General features: G+C 40.5%; 1 protein-coding gene across 2 annotated transcripts in view; it reads left to right on the top strand.

The window, feature by feature from the left end:
- LOC109912859 (SPARC-related modular calcium-binding protein 1-like) overlaps positions 1 to 18850 on the top strand; it is a 71626-nt gene that overhangs the window by 27668 nt on the left and 25108 nt on the right. For both annotated transcript variants that reach the window (XM_048618346.1, XM_048618345.1), the window contains exons 2-3: positions 11992 to 12163; positions 16744 to 16856. In XM_048618346.1, the coding sequence (XP_048474303.1) occupies positions 11992 to 12163; positions 16744 to 16856 (285 nt within the window). The remainder of the gene's footprint in view (positions 1 to 11991; positions 12164 to 16743; positions 16857 to 18850) is intronic.

Below are 18850 nucleotides of genomic sequence, written 5' to 3'. Positions count from 1 at the left end.
GAGACTTCAGAACATTCTCTGGATCTCTGGATTAATAGTCTAAGCAATAACACCACATAGCCATTGCGTTCCCTTTTGAGAATGTTAAGTAATACTTTGAGTAACCTGTACATAGTGCAGGCACTACAGAAGTTGAGATTATTGTCCCTGGAGCAAAGAAGGTTAAGGGAAGATATAATAGAGATGTTTAAAATTACGAGGAACCCCTGATTCCATTGGCAAGAGAATCAGTAACCAGAAGGCACAGAACTAAGGTAAGAACAAAAGAACCAGAAGGAAGATTACTTTTTTTTTCATGAAGCAAATTTTAATGTCTGGAAGGCTGGTGGCAATACTAACTTGCAAATGGAATTGGACATATGCTTGAAACCCAAAAGGAGTAACCAGGAAAACTGGCAAATGAGATATACTGGTCCAACACATTTTGTATATTTCAAAATGGATAACCAGTATGTTAATTTCCAAATATTAGTTTTTGCTACTGTTTTTATACAAACAGAATGCAGCTAAATGGGCTATATTCATGGCCCAGAAAAAGTTAAAGAACCTGTAATTAAAGTCCTTAAAATGTGTTAACCGCTAGTCATGATTAATACTCAATGGAGAAGTCTTTAATGTGATTATTCATGCATTGGTGGACCATTGGCATTAAGGAAATTATCTGATGGTAGATTATTTTACTTGTTGGCATTGCATGGATGGGAGCAAAACCCAATATGGTGTCAAGATAATTAACAAACTGTGAATACTTTGGTTTTTTGGCTCATTATTTATTTGCTCCTGACATAATGCCAGAATTATGATTTTTCTCAAGGGTTGAGACTGCCAACACGTAGAATGACATTCCTAGCTAGCTCACACCCTCAACTGTTGCCAGCTATGGTTGATCTGCTCTGGCAGTCATCTCTGTGCCAAGCAATAGATGCAGTAACATTGTAACAAAGATCCAAGAAATGTGTACTAGAAATGTTTCAAATAAATAATATAATCAAAACTTTTTGTGATCCACTCAGGAAGATCCCAGGGTAACTAAATCTACTTTCCACATTATAATGCACTGCTCCAGCGTTGTGTCTGACCAATTGATCTAAGATATTTCAGAATGACTTGTAAATTGCAATGAGAAGAAAGAAAGAAAGCAGTTCAGAGTTGAATCAATGTGTCAAAACTTGCTTCAACACACTTCCAGGGTAGGTGGGACTTGGGTCAGAAGTTTTTGGCTGAGAGGTAGGGATACCACCACTACACTAAAAGACCTGTCCAATTCAGAGTTGTAAGCTTGAAGTAGAGTCCATCTTATCAGCAACCCACTTATTGTTCCTTTAGGAATATTTCACTGTTTTTAAGTCACTGGTATCCCTGTTCTATCAAAATTGCCACCTTCATTGCATAAATCTTTGTGTCTCCATGTACTCCATGTCAACCTTTTCATTACAAATTCCTGTGTTCTCATTTTAATGAAAATTGTCTTTTTAAACATTGCACATTTTCAGTACATCCTTCGACAGTGCCACCACTGGCAGAAGAATATAATTAACGTTTGACAAGTTTACAGGCAATTTCCATTATAAATATGAACCTAGAAACTTACAATTTCTAATATTTCTATTGTGTGCTTTAAGGAGCTGACTGAATTACATCTCAGGGTACACTCCCGAGTAATGGCTGTACACACCCACATCCACAGACACTGGCATCCAGCACATGCCAGCCTCTATCTGCATAATGCTGTTACATTTCAATACTGTACTTTGGAATACACTAACAACTATCTGTCTCTGCACCAGGAAAGATCAGGTCTAGTTGCCAAAGTCACAAGCCCCTATGATTCACCTATTGCATGCTTCTGGTACAGCAGCTGCTGACTTCACACCTTGATCTGTTGAAAATCATCTAGGGATAAGGGTGGGTGGGTTCAGTATCTTCAAAGTTGTATTTGCAGCTACACAGAGACTCACACAGATGATCGTCTGAACTGAACAGATATATTTACGTCTGTGAGAAGTTATTTACAATGAAATTTCACCCATGCCACTAATGTGCTCCCTTTTGTTCTTCCCACTGTTCTTTACTTCTCAGTGAAATCTCTGGGTCCACAGTTGGAGTGCAGGGAGCCTACCAGACAATGAAGATCTTTGACCTTGCCAGAGGCAAGTGAACTCTCCTAGACTTGGACTTTCACAAAACTGAAGGTCACGGACGGGGTAGAGGTGGAAAGCCCAGTCACCTCTGGAGAGTTCTGAGAGGAGAATTCTGGGCCTCTTTGTAGTTGCCCCTCCAGCTGGATGCCCACTAGCATTACCCTGCCTCCATTGAGGAAGGGTTACCTCGAATGAGGTCAGGACCTCTTGTGGCCTATTGCCTTCCTGTTGGTTCCTCATTTTCTAGAGATCAATGGCTAGGGTGATGGTGTGCAGGTCCATCTGCATGTCCATCAGATTCTGAAAATACAGGATCTGACTCTCCATGGTACCTACCAGCTTGTCAAGGTGGCAATCACATGACCATGTGCCTGAGGCAACAGGATCCCCATTGTGTTGTAGTATTCCCTCAGTTGTTGCACTGTGGTGTCATTAATCCTCGTAATCCTGTCTGCTGCTCCTGTGTCGGTTTATGCATTTGTATGAAGTCCCTGATTTGGTGATACAAGGGGTTCCTGTCTGGGCTGAATAGGTGCCTGGGCTCTGACAGTCTCCAAGTTCCAGCGGCCTGGGTCATTTCTTCCTTGGCTACCTGTGGAGATTTGGCAGTGAAGTGCTCAGTAGCGAGTGCTCTCAATTGTAATGTAGATAGCATATCAACCAAAGTTTCAGTTTTTGAGCTGGTGAGGGATGCAGGAGGCAGCATTCCTAGTGTTTCCTCTGAGGTATCCTTGCTGTCTTCTACAGAGATGGTGGAAGAAATGCCATGTAGGCTGTTCCCTTGATTACAGCCAATGTGGACATGCCATTGGAACTTACAAGACAGAAGAGAGAGAAAGACTTGAGAACAAGGCTTAAACGTTGTGGCTGGCAATAACTACATTGACAATGGAGTTAATGTGTGAGTTGCAGTACAATAAACAAAGAATCTTACTTGGTTGCCAGGACATGAATGTTTCTGCGTCTGTGCCAGGCCTGTCCCAGTCTTTGCTGACAAGGGCCAAAATCCTCCCCTGTAGGGGGTTTGTAGCTGAATGTTGGGCTCCCACCAGTCATCCTGGCCATTTCAGGCTGCTTTTTCCTGTAATGAGAGAGGAGGGAATGAGTGAGATGACATTATTGATATCTGGTCAAAGTGAGAGTGGCAGCGCATGAGTGTTGGTGGAAGAAGTATCCAGTAACTGAGAGACTGAATGTGAGTAGCAGAGAGAAGATGGTGGCACTTATCTGGTGAATGGAGAAAGTCATTGACCTTCCTATAGGTAGGTAGTTAATGAAGTGAGTTTGGGACAATAGCATGAAAAAACTTGCCTGGCCTCACAGAAAGAAACCCTACATGAAACATGACAAAATTGACAGCTAGCCAAAATATTGTCAGATTCAACAGAAAGTTATATTCATCAACTGACATTGTATCAGTAAATAATGTGTTTTAAGATTATATTCCTTTCAACAGAAGTTTCCTTGAACATTCTGTGCTGAGTTAACTTCTCTTATACTGAGTATTTGTATCAGTGTTGCAGTTGGCAAACTCAGTGGCCTAAAAATTAAATTGTATCAAAACAGATAGAAAGAAAAAAAAGATTTGCATTTATATTATGCTTTTGATGTCCATTGATTGTTTCGAAAGGATTTAAAAACAACTTTTGAAGTGTAGTCACCGTTGTAATGTAAGACTCATAAATATTGGGCTTTGGGCTGTATATTCACTACAGCATTGGGTAGCAGTGGCCCATGGTTTTAAAATGGATTGAGGAGAACTCCTGAAACACCCTTCTCCATATTGAATAAATCTGTTGGAAACATATCTTTTTGGTGATTTGCAATTGGCTTTGGATTATTACCCAAGCCACATACAAATTGGCATAGAAACAATAAAATTATGGAAGTAAACATGTGTCTAAAGGAGTGGTGTGGGAAAGAGCAGTTCCATTTTGTTGGGCACTTGTATCAGTACTGGGACAGGAAGGAGCTGTACTGTTGGGAGAGGCTCCAGCTGAATCTGAGACCAGTGGAAAGACTAAATACAGTTGTTGAAAGGAGTTTAAACTAGTTAAAAGAGGGTAGGGATCAGGAAAGGTTACTAAAGTTTCCAGAACAAGTAATAGGACAGAGAATGAAAAAGATCAGGAATCTAACTGCAGGTACAGCAGATAGGGAGACAGCTATGAGAAGAGGGGCAGTCAATGCAGGACTGAGAGCGTTGTACTTAAATACATGCTGTATATGAAACAAGGCAAATGAGCTTGTAACACAGATTGAAATTGGCAGGTACAATGTTATGGGCATCACAGAAGTGTGGCTGCAAGGGGATCAGGACTGGGAACTAAATATCCAAGTATACGTGTCCTGTCAAAAGGATAGGCAGATGGGCAAAGAGGACTAAGTTGCCTTGTTACTGAGAAATGACATTAAATCGAGAGCAAGAAGTGAGTTGGAAGGTGCAGATTTTGTGTGGGTAGAGTTGAGGAATGACAAAGGAAAAAAGACCGTGATGGGAGTTATGTACAGGCCCCCCAGCAGTAGTCAGGATGTGGGCCAGAAAATAAATCAGGAGGTAGAAAAGACACACAAAAAAGGCACGATTACAATAATTACGGAGTTCTTTAATATGCAGGTGGACTGGGACATCAGGTTGGTAGCAAATCCCAAGAAAAGGAATTTGTGGAATGTCTACAAGATTTTTTGGAGCAGTTTCTGGTAAAGCCCACTAGGGAACAGGCAATTCTGGATTTGGTGATGTGTATGAGGCAGTCTTGACTAGGAAGTTTAAGGTGAAACAACCCCTAGGGGCAATGACCACAAAATGATAGAATTCACTCTGCAGTTTGAGAGGGAGAAACTGGAATCAGATGTAATGGCATTACAATTAAGGAAAAGTAACGACAAAAACATGAGAGAGAAGCTGGCCAGAGTTGATTGGAAGCCTAATGGGGGAGATGGCAGAGCAGCAGTGGCAGAAGTTTCTGGGGGTAATTTGGGAAGTACAGCAGAAATACATCCCAAGGAAGAAAAAACATACCAAGGGGAGGACAAAGCAAACATGCTGATAAGGGAAGTTAGGGACAGCATAAAAACAAAAGAAAAAGCATAAAAAGTGGTGAAGAATTGTGGGAGCCAGAAGATTGACATGTCTTTAAAAACCAGCAGAGCACAACTAAACGAGCAATAAATGGCGGAGAAGATGAAATATGAGGGTAATTTAGTTAGCAATATAAAAGAAAATTTTAAGTTTTTTCTTAGATATATAAAAGGTAAGAGAAAGTCACGACTGGACATTGGACCACTGGAAAATAAGGCTGGAGAAGCAGCAATGGGGAAGAAAGAAATGGTGGAGGAACTGAATAAGTACTTTGCATCAGTTTTCACAGTCTTCACACCAGTTGCATACCAGAACTTTAAGAGTCAGGAGGCAGAGATGAGTGCAGTGGCCATCATTAAGGAGAAGGTATTGGAGAAGGTATTGGAGAAGCTGAAAGGTCTGAAGGTGGATAAATCACTTGGACTATATGGACTACACCCTGGGGATCTGAAAGATATAGCTGAGGAGATTCAGTAGGCATTGGTGTTGATCTTTCAGGAACACTGGAGTCAGGGAGGGTCCCAGAGGACTAGAAAATGGCTAATGTCACACCCGTGTTTAAGAGAGAAGGGGGAAAGAAGATGGGAATTTATAGGCTGGTTAGCCTGATCTTGGTCATTGGTAAGAATTTATAGAGTCCATTATTAAAGGTAAAAGTGCAGAGCACTCGCAAGTGCATCATGAAATAGAACTGAGTCAGCATGGCTTCATCAAGGAGTACATCATGCATGATAAGCCTGTTAGAATTATTTGAGGAGGTAATGAACAAGTTAGACAGAGGAGAGCTAGTGGATGTGATCTATTTGGATTTCCAGAAGGCCTTTGACAAGGTGCCGCACAGGAGGCTGCTAATTAAGATAAGACCCCATGGTGTTAGTGGCAAGGTACTGGCATGGATAGAGGATTGGCTGAGGGGCAGAAGGCAGAGAGAGTGGATAAAGGGGTCTTTTCAGGATGCCAGTTAGAGACTAGCGGAGTTTTGAAGGGTTAATGTTGGGACCACAACTATTCATGTTATACATTAATGATCTGGATGAAGGAACTGAGGGCACTGTTGCTCAGTTTGCAGATGTCACAAAGATAGGTGGACAGGCAGGTTATTTTGAGGAAGTGGGGAGGCTGCAGAAGGACTTGGCCAGGCTAGGCGAATAGGCAATTAAGTAGCAGATGGAAAACAGCATGGGAAAGTTTGAGGTTTTGCACTTTGGTGAGAAGAAGCAGTGTAGGCTATTTTCTAAACAGAGAAAGGCTTTGGAAATCTGAAGCACAAAGGGGCTGAGAAGTCCGAGTTCAGGATTCTCTTAAGGTTAACATATAAGTTCAGTTGGTAGACAGGATGACAAATGCAATGATAGCATTCACTTTGAGAGGGATAGAATACAAAAGCAGGGATGTACTGCTGAGGCTGTATAAGGCTCTGGTCATTTGGAATATTGTAAGCAGTTTTTGGCCCCATATGTAAGGAAAGATGTGCTGGCCTTGGAGAGGGTCCAGAGGAGGTTTACAAGAATGATCTCAAGAATGAAGGGCTTGTCATGTGAGGAGCGGATGAGGTCTCTGGTCTGTACTTGGAGTTTAGAAGGATGAGGGGAGGATCTCTTTGGAACTTACAGAATACTGAGAGGCCTGGAGAGAATGGATATGGAGAAGATCTCTCCGTTAGGTGGACAGACTAGGACCCGAGGTGCATAGCATCAGCGAAGGGGCCACCCTTTAGAATTGAAATGAGGAGGAATTTCTTCAGCTAGAGGGTGTTGAATCTATGGAACTCATTGTTGCAGAAAGCTGTGGAGGTTAAGTCATTGACTGTACTTAAGACAGAGATAGATAGACTCTTGATTAGTAAGAGATTGAGGATTACAGAGAGAAGGCAAGAGAATGGGGTTGAGAAGCATGATCAGCCAGGATCAAATGGTGGAACAGACTTGATGGGTTAAATAGTCTAATTCTGCTCCTAATCCAATGGTATTATTAAGAAAGGGTCATCACAGCAGCATGCTTGACAAGTGTGTTAAATTTCAGGCCACATGCTGTGTCTTTGCAACACCATTGTACCTACTGTCCAAGCATTCATTGAGATCAGGAGCTTTCAGATGTATTAATTATCTGATTATTAATTGTTGTTTACCTCCTTGTCTGAAGAATCCAGGGTGGTGTAGTAATCTCCTCTTTTGCAATCTGAAGCTCTGTCTAGATCCTTCTTCTATCGAACACCTCAACTATTTCTCAAGTGGAGGGCAATCAACACTGGCTCTTTCAGTGCTATAACTCCATAGTTTATTTGCCAGTATTTTCACTCTTCAATTCAGTATTAAACTTCAACAAAAATGAAAGCTGAAAAATGTATGGAAGTGGGGCATGGTAATCTAGTCTATGGTACTAGGCTGGCAATTCAAAGGTTGAGCACAAATCCCATCTTTGCAAGTTGTGTTAATTCAATAAACATGATAAAATTGTGACTGCCCCAGAAAATGCCTAAGAAAACTGTTGAATGGGCATGTAAATCCAACTGGGCTCTAGAGGGAAGGGGGTTGTCACAGTTACAACACTGGCATCTATCCAACAATGTGGAGAATTGCCCAAGTATGCCCTGTAGACAAAAAGCAGAACAAATCCAACCCAGCCAATTACTGTTGCATCAATCATCAGTAAAGTGTTGGAAGGTGTCATTAACAGTGCTATCAAGCAGCACTTGCTCAGCAACAATCTGTTCAGTAACACCCTGTTTGGGTTCTGCCAGGCCCACTCAGTTCCTGATCTCATTACAGCCTTGGTTCAGACATGGATAAAAAAGCTGAATTCCAGATGTGAGGTGAGAGTGACAGCCCTTGACATCAAGGCTGCATTCAACCGAGTTTGGTAACAAAGGACACTAGCAAAATTGGAATCAATGGATATCAAGGGGCAAACTCTTTGCTGTTTGGAGTCATAGATGACACGTAGGAAGATGGTTTGTGGTTGTTGGAGAAACAGTCATCTCAGCTGCAGGATGCCTCTGTAGAAGTTGCTCAGGGTAGTGTACAAGGCTCAACTATCTTCAGCTGCATCATCAATCATCTTCCCTCCATCATAAGGTCAAAAGTAGGAATGTTCACTGATGATTGCACAATATTCAGCACCATGCATGACTCCTCAGATACTGAAGCAGTCCATGTTCAAATGCAACAAGATCTGGACAATACCCAGGCTTGGGCTGACAAGTGGCAAGTACCATTCATGCCACACAAATGCCAGGCAATGACCATCTTCAATAAGAGACAATCTAACCACTTACCCCTTGACATTCAGTGATGTTACCATCACTGAATACCCCCATGATGAACATCCTTGGGGTTACCATTGACTGGAAACTCAACTGGACTTGCCATATTAATACAGTGGCTTCAAGAACAGGTCAGAAGCTAGGAATACTGAGGTGAGTAACTCATCTCTGACTACCCATAGCCTGTCCACCATCTACAAGGCACAAGTCAGGTATGTAATGCCTGGATAGGTGCAGTTCCAACAACACGCAAGAAGCTTGACACCATCCAGAACAAAGCAGCCCGCTTGACTGGCAACACGTCCACAAGCATCCACTCCCTCCATGGCTAATGTTCAGTAGCAGAGTCTGTACTATCCACAAGATGAACTACAGAAATTCAAAGGCTCCTTCGACAATGCCTTACAAACTCATAACTACTTCCATCTAGAAGGACAAGGGCAGCAGAATCATGGGAACACCTCTGCCTTCAAGTTCTCTCCAATCCACTCACCATCTTGACTTGGAAATAGATCCTTCGTTGCTGAATCAAAATCCTGGAATTCCCTCCCTAAGGACATTGTGGGTCACCTACAGCAGGTGGACTACAGTAGCTGAAGAAGGCAGCTCACTACCGCCTTGTCAAGGGGAACTAGAGGCAGGCAATAAATGCTCGCCAGCTAGAGACTCCCACAAGTGAAGAAAAAAAGCCACAAGAATTAGTGCTGTTTATATATTTAAACTATTTATAATATATATCAATGAATTAGCCAAAGGGACTGCATGTATAATAACTAAACTTGCCAATGACACCAATATAGGTAGGAAAATGAGTTGTGAAGAGAAAGTAAAATGCTTACAAAGGCATAAGGAGGACACCGGAGAACTGGGTGGATTTTTATGACAACCTTGTAGTTTCATGGTTAGTTTTACTAACTTTTTAAAAGTCTAGATTTTTATTTCGTTAATTGAATTTGAATTCCTGAGTTGCCAAATTGGAATTTTACTTCTTGCCTTCAGATCACTCTTCCAGGTTTCTGAGTTGTTAGTCCTGTAACATAATCTCTAGGCTCCCATATCCCCACTGTACTAAATATAATGAAGACCTTCCTTTTCCTATCTCACTAATTTTCCTTGTTCCCATTTCCCTTCCCAATTGAACATTCCATCATGCTCCAGGAGTTTGTTCACCAATTTGATAACTTGCTGTGATAATCTGAACCTGAGGGTAGTGGACCCCAGCTACATTTAATTGTTCCTCCTTGTATAGGGCTAGGCCTTTCAAGTGATTGATCTTTTTTGCCTGGCTATGATTTTTCAATGGAAAGTAGCAGTGATTCCACTTAGAGTCATAGAGTTGTACAGCATGGAAACAGACCCTACCGTCCACCTCGTTCTAGCCGACCAGATATTCTAAATTAATCTAGTCCCATTTGCCAGCATTTGGACCATATCCTTCCAAACCCTTCTTATTCATATATCCATCCAGATGCCTTTTAAATGTTGTGATTGTACCAGCCTCCACCACTTCCTCTGGCAGCTCATTCCATACACAGACCACCCTCAGTGTGAAAAAGTTACCCCTTAGGTCCCTTTTAAATCTTTCCTCTCTCATCCTTAAGCCTTGCATCAAAACTCTTTCGGTTTAACTAATGCAATTTATGATAATTGTCCTATTCACATGTGACATCTATTTAATATTAATATGGATGGTATTTCTATAGGGGAATACAAGTGCAGCAAATATTATTCATTTTTTAGAGGTTATCATTGAAAATAACTCATTTATTATGCTGCTGGAGGTCTGGTGACTGCCAGGCTGATACAAAAAAGAATCCTTATCAGCAGATGTGCTGTTTTAACAGTCTCAATGTAGTCTGTATAGGATAATAATGGGAAGAAAGGTTAAATCTATCTTTTTGCTGTTTGTGATTAGAAATTTTTTGTGTAATAGACTTATGATCTTTTTGTTTAAAGGTACATTGGCAACCTCATGTGACTACATTCAGTGACTGACCACCATGGTAACCAAATTGCAAAAATAAAACTTATGGTCTATCAAGCCAGATTTCACTTTGAAAACTTACTTGTCCAGTATTACAGTCAGTTAGGAGCATAACATTGTTGAATACAGGTGCAAAAATACAGTAAGCACAACAATAACAACAATAATGGTTACTGAAGTTGAGGTTGGGAGCTTTATACTAGAACATCACATGTTATGCTATCGCCTAACAGGTACATGCCTATAGAAATGATCTAAGCTCAGTTGCAGGACCTTCCTTGCTGGTGCTGTCACCTTCCGAGCTTTAAGGGGGTTTCCCAAAATGGGAAATGGATCTCATAAACTTCTAAGAACCAGTACGGCACAGAATGAACAAGCATGAGAACTTCATGAGCGATTAATATAAACTTTCACAGAATCATTCAGCAAAGGAGGACACCACTTGGCCCTTTGTACCTTTGCTGGTTCTTTGAAGGAGTTATCAAATTAGTCTAATCGACCCATGCTTTTCCCCCTAGCCCTGTGAATTTTTCCTTTCAAGTATTTATCCAATTGCATTTAAAAATTATTATTTGAATCTGCTTCTTCCATCTTTTGTAACAGTGCATTCTAGACCAGAACAATTTTCCTCTTCAGTTACTTGGTTGTTGAAGAGTTATTATGGTTTCTTCCATTGTATCTGAGTGGTCTAAGGATGGAGTCAATTCAAGCCCTTAAACATCTAGGTCTTTTGGAAATTGTGGTTCCTGCATCAGATATCAATGTGTGAGTTGGAGTGTGAAGGTTGTGCACCTGATTTGCAGTCTGCAAAAAATCCTATCTGTATCAGCTGACCAAGTACTCAAAATTTGTCTTGGAATGGATGTGGTGTAGGTTCACTTGGGATAAAAGAGTTAACTTATAAGAACAGGTTGCACAGATTGCTGAATGACTCTTTCTGCACTGTAACAACTCTGTTACTCTGCTTTTGAGAAGAGATTGAAGGCGATCTAACTTATTTAAGATGGTTAGGATTAGATAGGATAGAAAGAAAATATTTCCCCTGGTTGGGAAATTGAAAACAAAAGAACCTAACTTTAAATTCGGAGCTAATATGTTTGGTGTGATGTCAGGAAGCATTTCTTCATTCAAAGAAAGGGTAGTGGAATCTGAACCTCACACCAGCAAAAATTTGTTGAAGCTGGAGCTTATTGAAAATTTGAGTTTGGTACATTTTTTTGGAGGAAATGGCAATAGGGGTCAAGCAACTAAGGCAGGCAGGTAAAATACGTATCAATCATGATCTAACTGGATGGTAGGTCAGACTGGAGGGGCTGAATGGCTTTGCTCTGTTCCTACATTCCTAATCCAGGATTTGAAATGCAACAGGTAAGGTTAGATTGCTATTCTCAAGTTTTGGTGGAGAGGTGGGCCCCCTCAGAAGATTTCATGGTTGGCTAAGGACTAACGATAAAGCAAATTTTAAAGGATGATTGGAATTTTTAAAGTGTGCATAAATTAACTGGAATGTTTCCTGTTTCAGTTTCTTATAGCTGAGAGCGATCGAGGGGGTTTGTGCAACATTGACTGCTCCAAAGCACAACAGAAGCCAGTCTGTGGGAGTGACAGAAAGTTCTACAAATCCCACTGTGCCTTTCAGCGAGCAAAATGCAGGGATCCGACCCTTGAAACAATGCCACGGAGCCGATGCAGTGGTAGGGATGGAAACATCGAAGCAGAGCTGATTCGTCCACTAGTCAATGATGTACTAGATCTAGTCCCTTCATTGGCCTCATCGCTCCCATCTTTGTAACCTTAACTAGTTCTGCAATCTTCTAAAAACTCAGCTTTCCTAAAATTCTGGTCTCCAAATTCTATCATCCTATCATAAGTGGTTCATCTGTCATCTCCTAAACCTTTCCACCTCTGCACTTCTCTTTCCTCCCTAAAAGCTACCTGTGGCCAAGCTTTTAATCACCCGTGGATCTGTGTCAAATTTTAATCTGCATGCTAAATTTTGGGAATTTGACTACAGCAAAGATGCTATATAAATGCAAGTTGTGTCACAGATCCAGAATTCCCATTATCAACAAACTTTATCATTTCTTCCAAAATCCTCCCTTCCTCCTTGCTGATTCCTTTTGCCATATAAAACTTACCAAATTGTACCTTTCCACACTTTTTAAAGGTATTTCATTATCCCCTCTTTCAAGATACTTGCTAGTACGTTAGCCACAATTGATGCTGCAGTTTGTTGCCATACTCCTTTCTAAGAACTGTGCAGTGTTTCTCAATGGGCTATCAACTTAAGCTATGGACTGAATAGAGCTCTTTTAAAATTATAAGGAGACTCCATTATGGTGAGCATAGAGAAGATGTTTCTACTTGTAGGGAATCCACAGCTATGGGACATAAATATCATATAATCACTAATAAATCCAATATGGAATTCAAGAGAAATTTCTTCCCCCACAGAGTGTTGGTATGTCTACTGAATAGTAAAGATGCCTTTAAGGGATAATGAAATAAATACATGAGAGAGAAGGTATAGAATCAAATACTGAAAGGGAAATAGAACATGGGAACACAGGACTTCGTAACAGGAGTGGGGCTGCTCCACCATTGAATAAAATCATAGCAATTTGGCAAGGTTCGCTCTCAGACAGTTGCCTGTGGGACACATCCGTTCACTCCATTTTATTTTTGTCACACATAAGTCATCTGTTTAAATATTATGTGACAGGATAGTGTTAAATCATTGGAGCAATTAGCTAGGCGTTCCTTGCATAACTCCTTGAGGGATTTCTCTGACCTGCACTACCTCAAAATTTAGCAATTTCCATAAATCTCAGTGTTGTCACAGTGCAAGGTGAAGGATGAAGTATCAATTTCCATCTTGTCTTTTGAAACAGCAACATTTTTTTTTTGGGTATCTGTTTTTTTGGGTATCTTCTCACTGTGTAGGGTCTCTGAAACAAGAAAACAAAGGAGACAGCTTTCTCCAATGTATAAGAGAAAAGCAGAGATGGGACAACCTGCACTTCTCCCCTCTTCTCCTGTCTGAAAGGAAGTGGCAAGCTTCCACTCTAACTGTAATTGTTTTGAGTTGTTGCAATTTTGCTGAGCGCTCTGTTCAACATACGAGTGAAGTAAAACTTCAGTGCATTATTGTGTAAGACCATAAGACTATAAGACATAGGAGCAGAAATTAGGCCATTCAGCCCATCGAGTCTGCTCCGCCATTCAATCATGGCTGATAAGTTCCTCAACCCCATTCTCCCACTTTCTCCCCGTAACCCTTGATCCCCTTGATAATCAAGAACCTATTTATCTCAGTCTTAAATGTACTCAATGACCTGGCCTCCACAGCCTTCTGTGGCAGTGAATTCCATAGATTCACCACTCTCTGGCTGAAGAAGTTTCTCCTTATCTCCGTTCTAATAGGTCTTCCCTTTCCTCTCAGACTGTGCCCTTGGGTCCTTGTCTCTCCTACAAATGAAAACATCTTTCCAACATCCACTCTATCCACGCCATTCAGTATTCTGTAAGTTTCAATTAGATCTCCCCTCATCTTTCTAAACTCCAATGAGTATAGTCCCAGAGTCCTCAAACATTTCTCATATGTTAAGCTTTTCATTCCTGGGACCACTCTCGTGAACCTCCTCTGAACCCACTCCAGGGCCAGTACATCTTTCCTGAGATATGGGGTCCAAAACTGCACACAATACTCCAAATGTGGCCTGACCAGAGCCTTATAAAGCCTCAGTAGTACATCCCTGCTTTATATTCAAGTCTTGTCAAAATAAATGCCAACATTACATTTGCCTTCCTGACTACTGAGTCAACCTGCAAGTTTACCTTGAGAGAATCCTGGACTAGAACTCCCAAGTCTCCTTGCACTTCAGACTTCTGAATTTTCTCCTCATTTAGAAAATAGTCCATGCTTTTATTCTTCTTACCAAAGTGCATGACTTCACACTTTCCCACGTTGTACTCCATCTGCCACTTCTTTGCCCACTCTCCTAACCTGTCCAAATCCTTCTGCAGCCTCCCCACCTCCTCAATACTACCTGTCCCTCTACTATCTTTGTATAGTCTGAAAACTTAGCCAGAATGCCCACAGTTCCTTCATCCAAGTTATTAATTTTTTTTTCATCTTAATCCTGTTAATGACTGTTGAATATATAAATTTTACATCAGTGTTACCAGTCCTCTAAAAATGGTTTTCTGCAGAATTACTTTGATTGGGAGCGGGAAAATTTAATGCAGTGGTCTAAGAATAGATTCTATGTTTCATTTCAGTCTAGACTGATGAAACAACAGTTTCCTTTTAATCGTCCCAAACCTACTAAATGACTTCTGGTATTGAGAAATCAAAGTGATCAATCAAAGCCAATAGGACAAGGCTAAAGAGAGAAGATGGATGTAAACCAAAAAGTTTGGGTTTTAAAGGATTATAGAAACAGGGGAAGATTGAATGAAGTAAAGAGTTCCAAGTTTTGTGACTAATGGGCAAAAATTGAGTGGACTAGAATCAATTAGGAGAATTTTTTCCAGCTTGCATGAGGTGGGAAGTAATTTGAATATTAAGGGTAATTTTACCAGGTCTTTACTTGGCAAACCCCTTCCCCCTGCTGGTTGGGGAATCTGTAGGCTAAATTGAGGTAGCCTTCTAGCAGCAACCTGAGAGATGGGGTATAATGTTTCTTTGGAGCAAAAAGGAGGGTCATGGGCAGGAAGGCAATCCCTGCAGCCTCAGCATTTTCCTCTGAGGGGTTTCTCCATCATTAGCAACAATTTTATTATTTTGTTTAATTACCTTTGGCCTATCGTCTACCAGCTTCAGGGCCCTTCCATCTTCAGTGACCACTGTTTCTGATGGCACTGATGAGAATTCTGAGCTGTCAGCCAAATAGATTGGCTAGCAGCTCAAGGTGGGATTTCCGCTGAGGTGAGGGGAGAAAGTCCAGTCTTTAATCAGTTAATGCTTCACGGACTGTTAAATGGCTGTGGGACTGCTGTCATCAGGGACGATGAATTCTCCATTGACTTTTCCGCTGGTGGAGCAGGAAATTGTGCAGTTTGAAAAATTATGCCCATAGAATCTTACAGGACAGAAGAAGGCCATTTTGATCTTTAGTACCCGTTAGCTCTTTGAAACAGCTATCCAATTAGTTCCATTCCTTTGTTCTTTTAACACTGCCATGTAATTTTCTCTCCATGTAGTTTTCCAGTTTTGTTTTGAAAGTTACTACTCAATCTGCAATGCAATGAATTTCAACCAGGTTCACAAAGGCAAGATTTGAAGACAACTTACAGTTCCATTTTTATCACAAACATGCAACTGCACAAAACAGAATCACCCAAAGTATAGGATCATGGAAGAATTTATCTTTAATGGAATCCATTCAAAACTAATATTTTGCTAGTTGACAGTACTCTTCAAATTGAATTTTGTTACTAGATTCATGAAAAGTTTGTAAAATTATAAGCATTCTTCTTTCATCTGCTGTCTCCAATTTTTAATGACCTGGTCCAATCTTCCTTTTCTACTACATTTTTCAATGGTCATTACTGCTTTGGATTTTCTACTCTTGCTACTACTAGTCTCTAAGTATATCGTTCAAGACATTCTTTCTCTTTTCTACATCAAACCTATGGTGATGACCAATTGTGATGTAACAAATGTTTTGGTAAGCTTTTATTTAACAGCAACTATGAATGGATTGTGGATGGACAGGAGATGGATTGGACTTTTTCATATGGAGTGGACTGCCTTACTTTGGGACCAGAGATATGAACCATTCTATGGATGGGTTGTCATTTATGGGACCAAGTTTTGGGCCATCATTTTACAGAAGCTCTGGATGGTCACCCTTTATAGGAGCTATTGGTAACACCTTTTCTGGGACCTATTAGTGGACTATACTTTACATAATCCTTCCTCGTCTCTCTGCTTACTTTTGACTACATTCCTCACAGATTGCATACCAAAACTTGGCAGTTATTCAATGACCTGATTGCTGTAAGTGCTCACATCACATGATTATGGTGTTTGCTTGGTTTAATGGTTTGTCATTGATTAAACCTGTTTGTAACATAACTGGAAATTGGAATGCTGTCTGAGGCAAATGCAACTTTATAAAGTACGGCTGAATGTAGCCAAGTGTTTCATTTTTTCTGATTACCTTTGAATCCAGAGATCACCATAATTTGTACTTTAATATGGAGAATAGTGTGATTTAGGAATGTATTGAACCTAGTTATTTCTGAAATAAGTTGATCTGTGTTACAGAGAGGGCCACAGCAAGATGCCAAGAAGACAGAGCCCAAGCACTAGCACAAACAAGGAAAGCAACAGACTCCATTATTGTACCAGAATGCAATGAGGATGGCTCCTTTGCACAGGTACTGTTAGGAATCAATGTTAATCACTCAGTGTTGAAATTGTGCAGAGATAACACATTAGAAATGGCACTAGCTTATATCTTCTGAACAACTGAAGTGAACTAATTGTGAATAAACTGAAATTATTTCAGGAATTTTTAACATAATTTTATTCTGTAGTTATTGACAAGCTGTTAGAAAAAGAATTCATTGCAATGCTCAGTGGGCTGATACTCATGAGTGGAATCCAACCAAGTTATTGTTCACTCATCCTTTGAATCAATTTGGATCAGAAGCTCTCCAGTGATCATAGCAATAGACTCTGCTGCAAAATTGTCACATTGGTGTTCATGGCAAGTTGACATCTAATGAAGGATTTCAGCTTTGTGGATGACTGGAGAGGCTGTTTGCTTAGGACAGAGAAGGTAAAGGAAGATTTAGTAATGACATTCAAAAGTATCAAGAGTTTTAAAGGAGTACGTAGAGAAAATTATTGTCAAGGAAGAGTGTTTAATAATTAGGAGACAGATTTAAGATCACTAGTAAAAAAAGCAGGGCAGATTTGGAGGAAGAAGATGAGGTGAATTTTTGTTTCAAATAGCAAGTTGTTACAAGTTACTACATAGATAAGTAATGCTTACTGGAACAAATTATTCCAAAAGTAACAGCTCTGTAACTTGGACAAAGATACACATGCTGGCACCAAGCCAAGCATCTTTTGACTTGGTTCACAATTGGTGAATTGGACCAATTATTAGCATTTGGGAAAACAATTACTAAAGATGAATATTTCATGTTCCAGACATTTGTGAACTAGAAAAAGAACCTGCTTCCATTGTGTAAACAATTTCTTGTTTGCAGACTCAGATTTTGAAATAATGCAACCTTTTCTGAATGAGATTATATTTTTACAGCTTAAATAGTTTCATATTATTGCACTGGGCAAAATGGCACCTGTACAATCGGACATGTTTCAGTTGAGATATGGGACAGAGTTCCTTCAGGTTCATATGTTCATCTAAATAATTCTGAAATGTCTTGAGGGCTCCTGGCTTTTCCACCGTTTCAGGCAGTGAGTTTCAGATACTTCCAACCCTCTGGGTGAAAAGATTTTCCTCATATCCTCTCTAAACTCCTGCTCCTTATCTTAAAACTGTGCCCTCTGGCTACTGACCTCTCTACTAGAGGTATAAGTTTCTTCCTATCTATACTGTCTACACTCCTCAGAACTTTGCACATCTGAACCTGATTGTACCTCAGTCTTCTCTGCTCTAAGGAAAACAAACCCCAACCTATTTAGTCTCACTTCATAGCTGAATTGCTCCAATCCAGGCAACATGCTGGTGAATCTCTTCTGTGCCCTCCCTAGTGCAGTCACATCCAACCTATCGTATGGCAACTGGAAATGTACATTGAACTGTAGCTGTGGCTGAACTTCCTCTTGTATTCATGCCTTGACAGATAAAGGAAAGTATCCCATATGCCTTCTTAAATCGCCTTGTCTGTTTGCCCTGCTGCCTTCAAGGACATGCATATCAAGGTCCCTTTGATCCACTGTACTTCCTATGGTGTTCCATTTCTAGGGTATACTCTTCAACGTGTATTCCTTTGCCTTGTTAGTCCTCCCAAAATGCATCACCTCACATTTTTCAGGATTAAATTCTATTTGGCACTGTTCAGCCCATCCAACCAGTGGTCTAAGACTTTCCTCCTTGTTATGACAAGTGTCAAAGTAGAAAATAAAATTGAGAACCAAGGGGCATGTGCAAGGTTCAAAGAGGAGGTGAAAAGTACAATAGAGAAGCAAAGAGGAATTATGAGAGAAGATTGACAGTCAAGGGGAATGCCAAAGTCTTCTACAGGTGTACAGAGGTAAAAGGAGGAGTAGGGCTAATTTTCAGGGACCAAAATGGAGATTTACATGGAAGCAGGAGGTATAGCTGAGTTATTAAATGAAAACTTTGCATCTGTATCTACCAAGGAGGTAGATGCTGCCCAGGCCATGATGACAGTGG

The sequence above is a fragment of the Rhincodon typus genome, chromosome 39, assembly GCF_021869965.1.
Source record: "Rhincodon typus isolate 14 chromosome 39, sRhiTyp1.1, whole genome shotgun sequence".
NCBI classification, from domain to species: domain Eukaryota; kingdom Metazoa; phylum Chordata; class Chondrichthyes; order Orectolobiformes; family Rhincodontidae; genus Rhincodon; species Rhincodon typus.
This window is presented reverse-complemented; position numbering and strand designations above follow the sequence as displayed.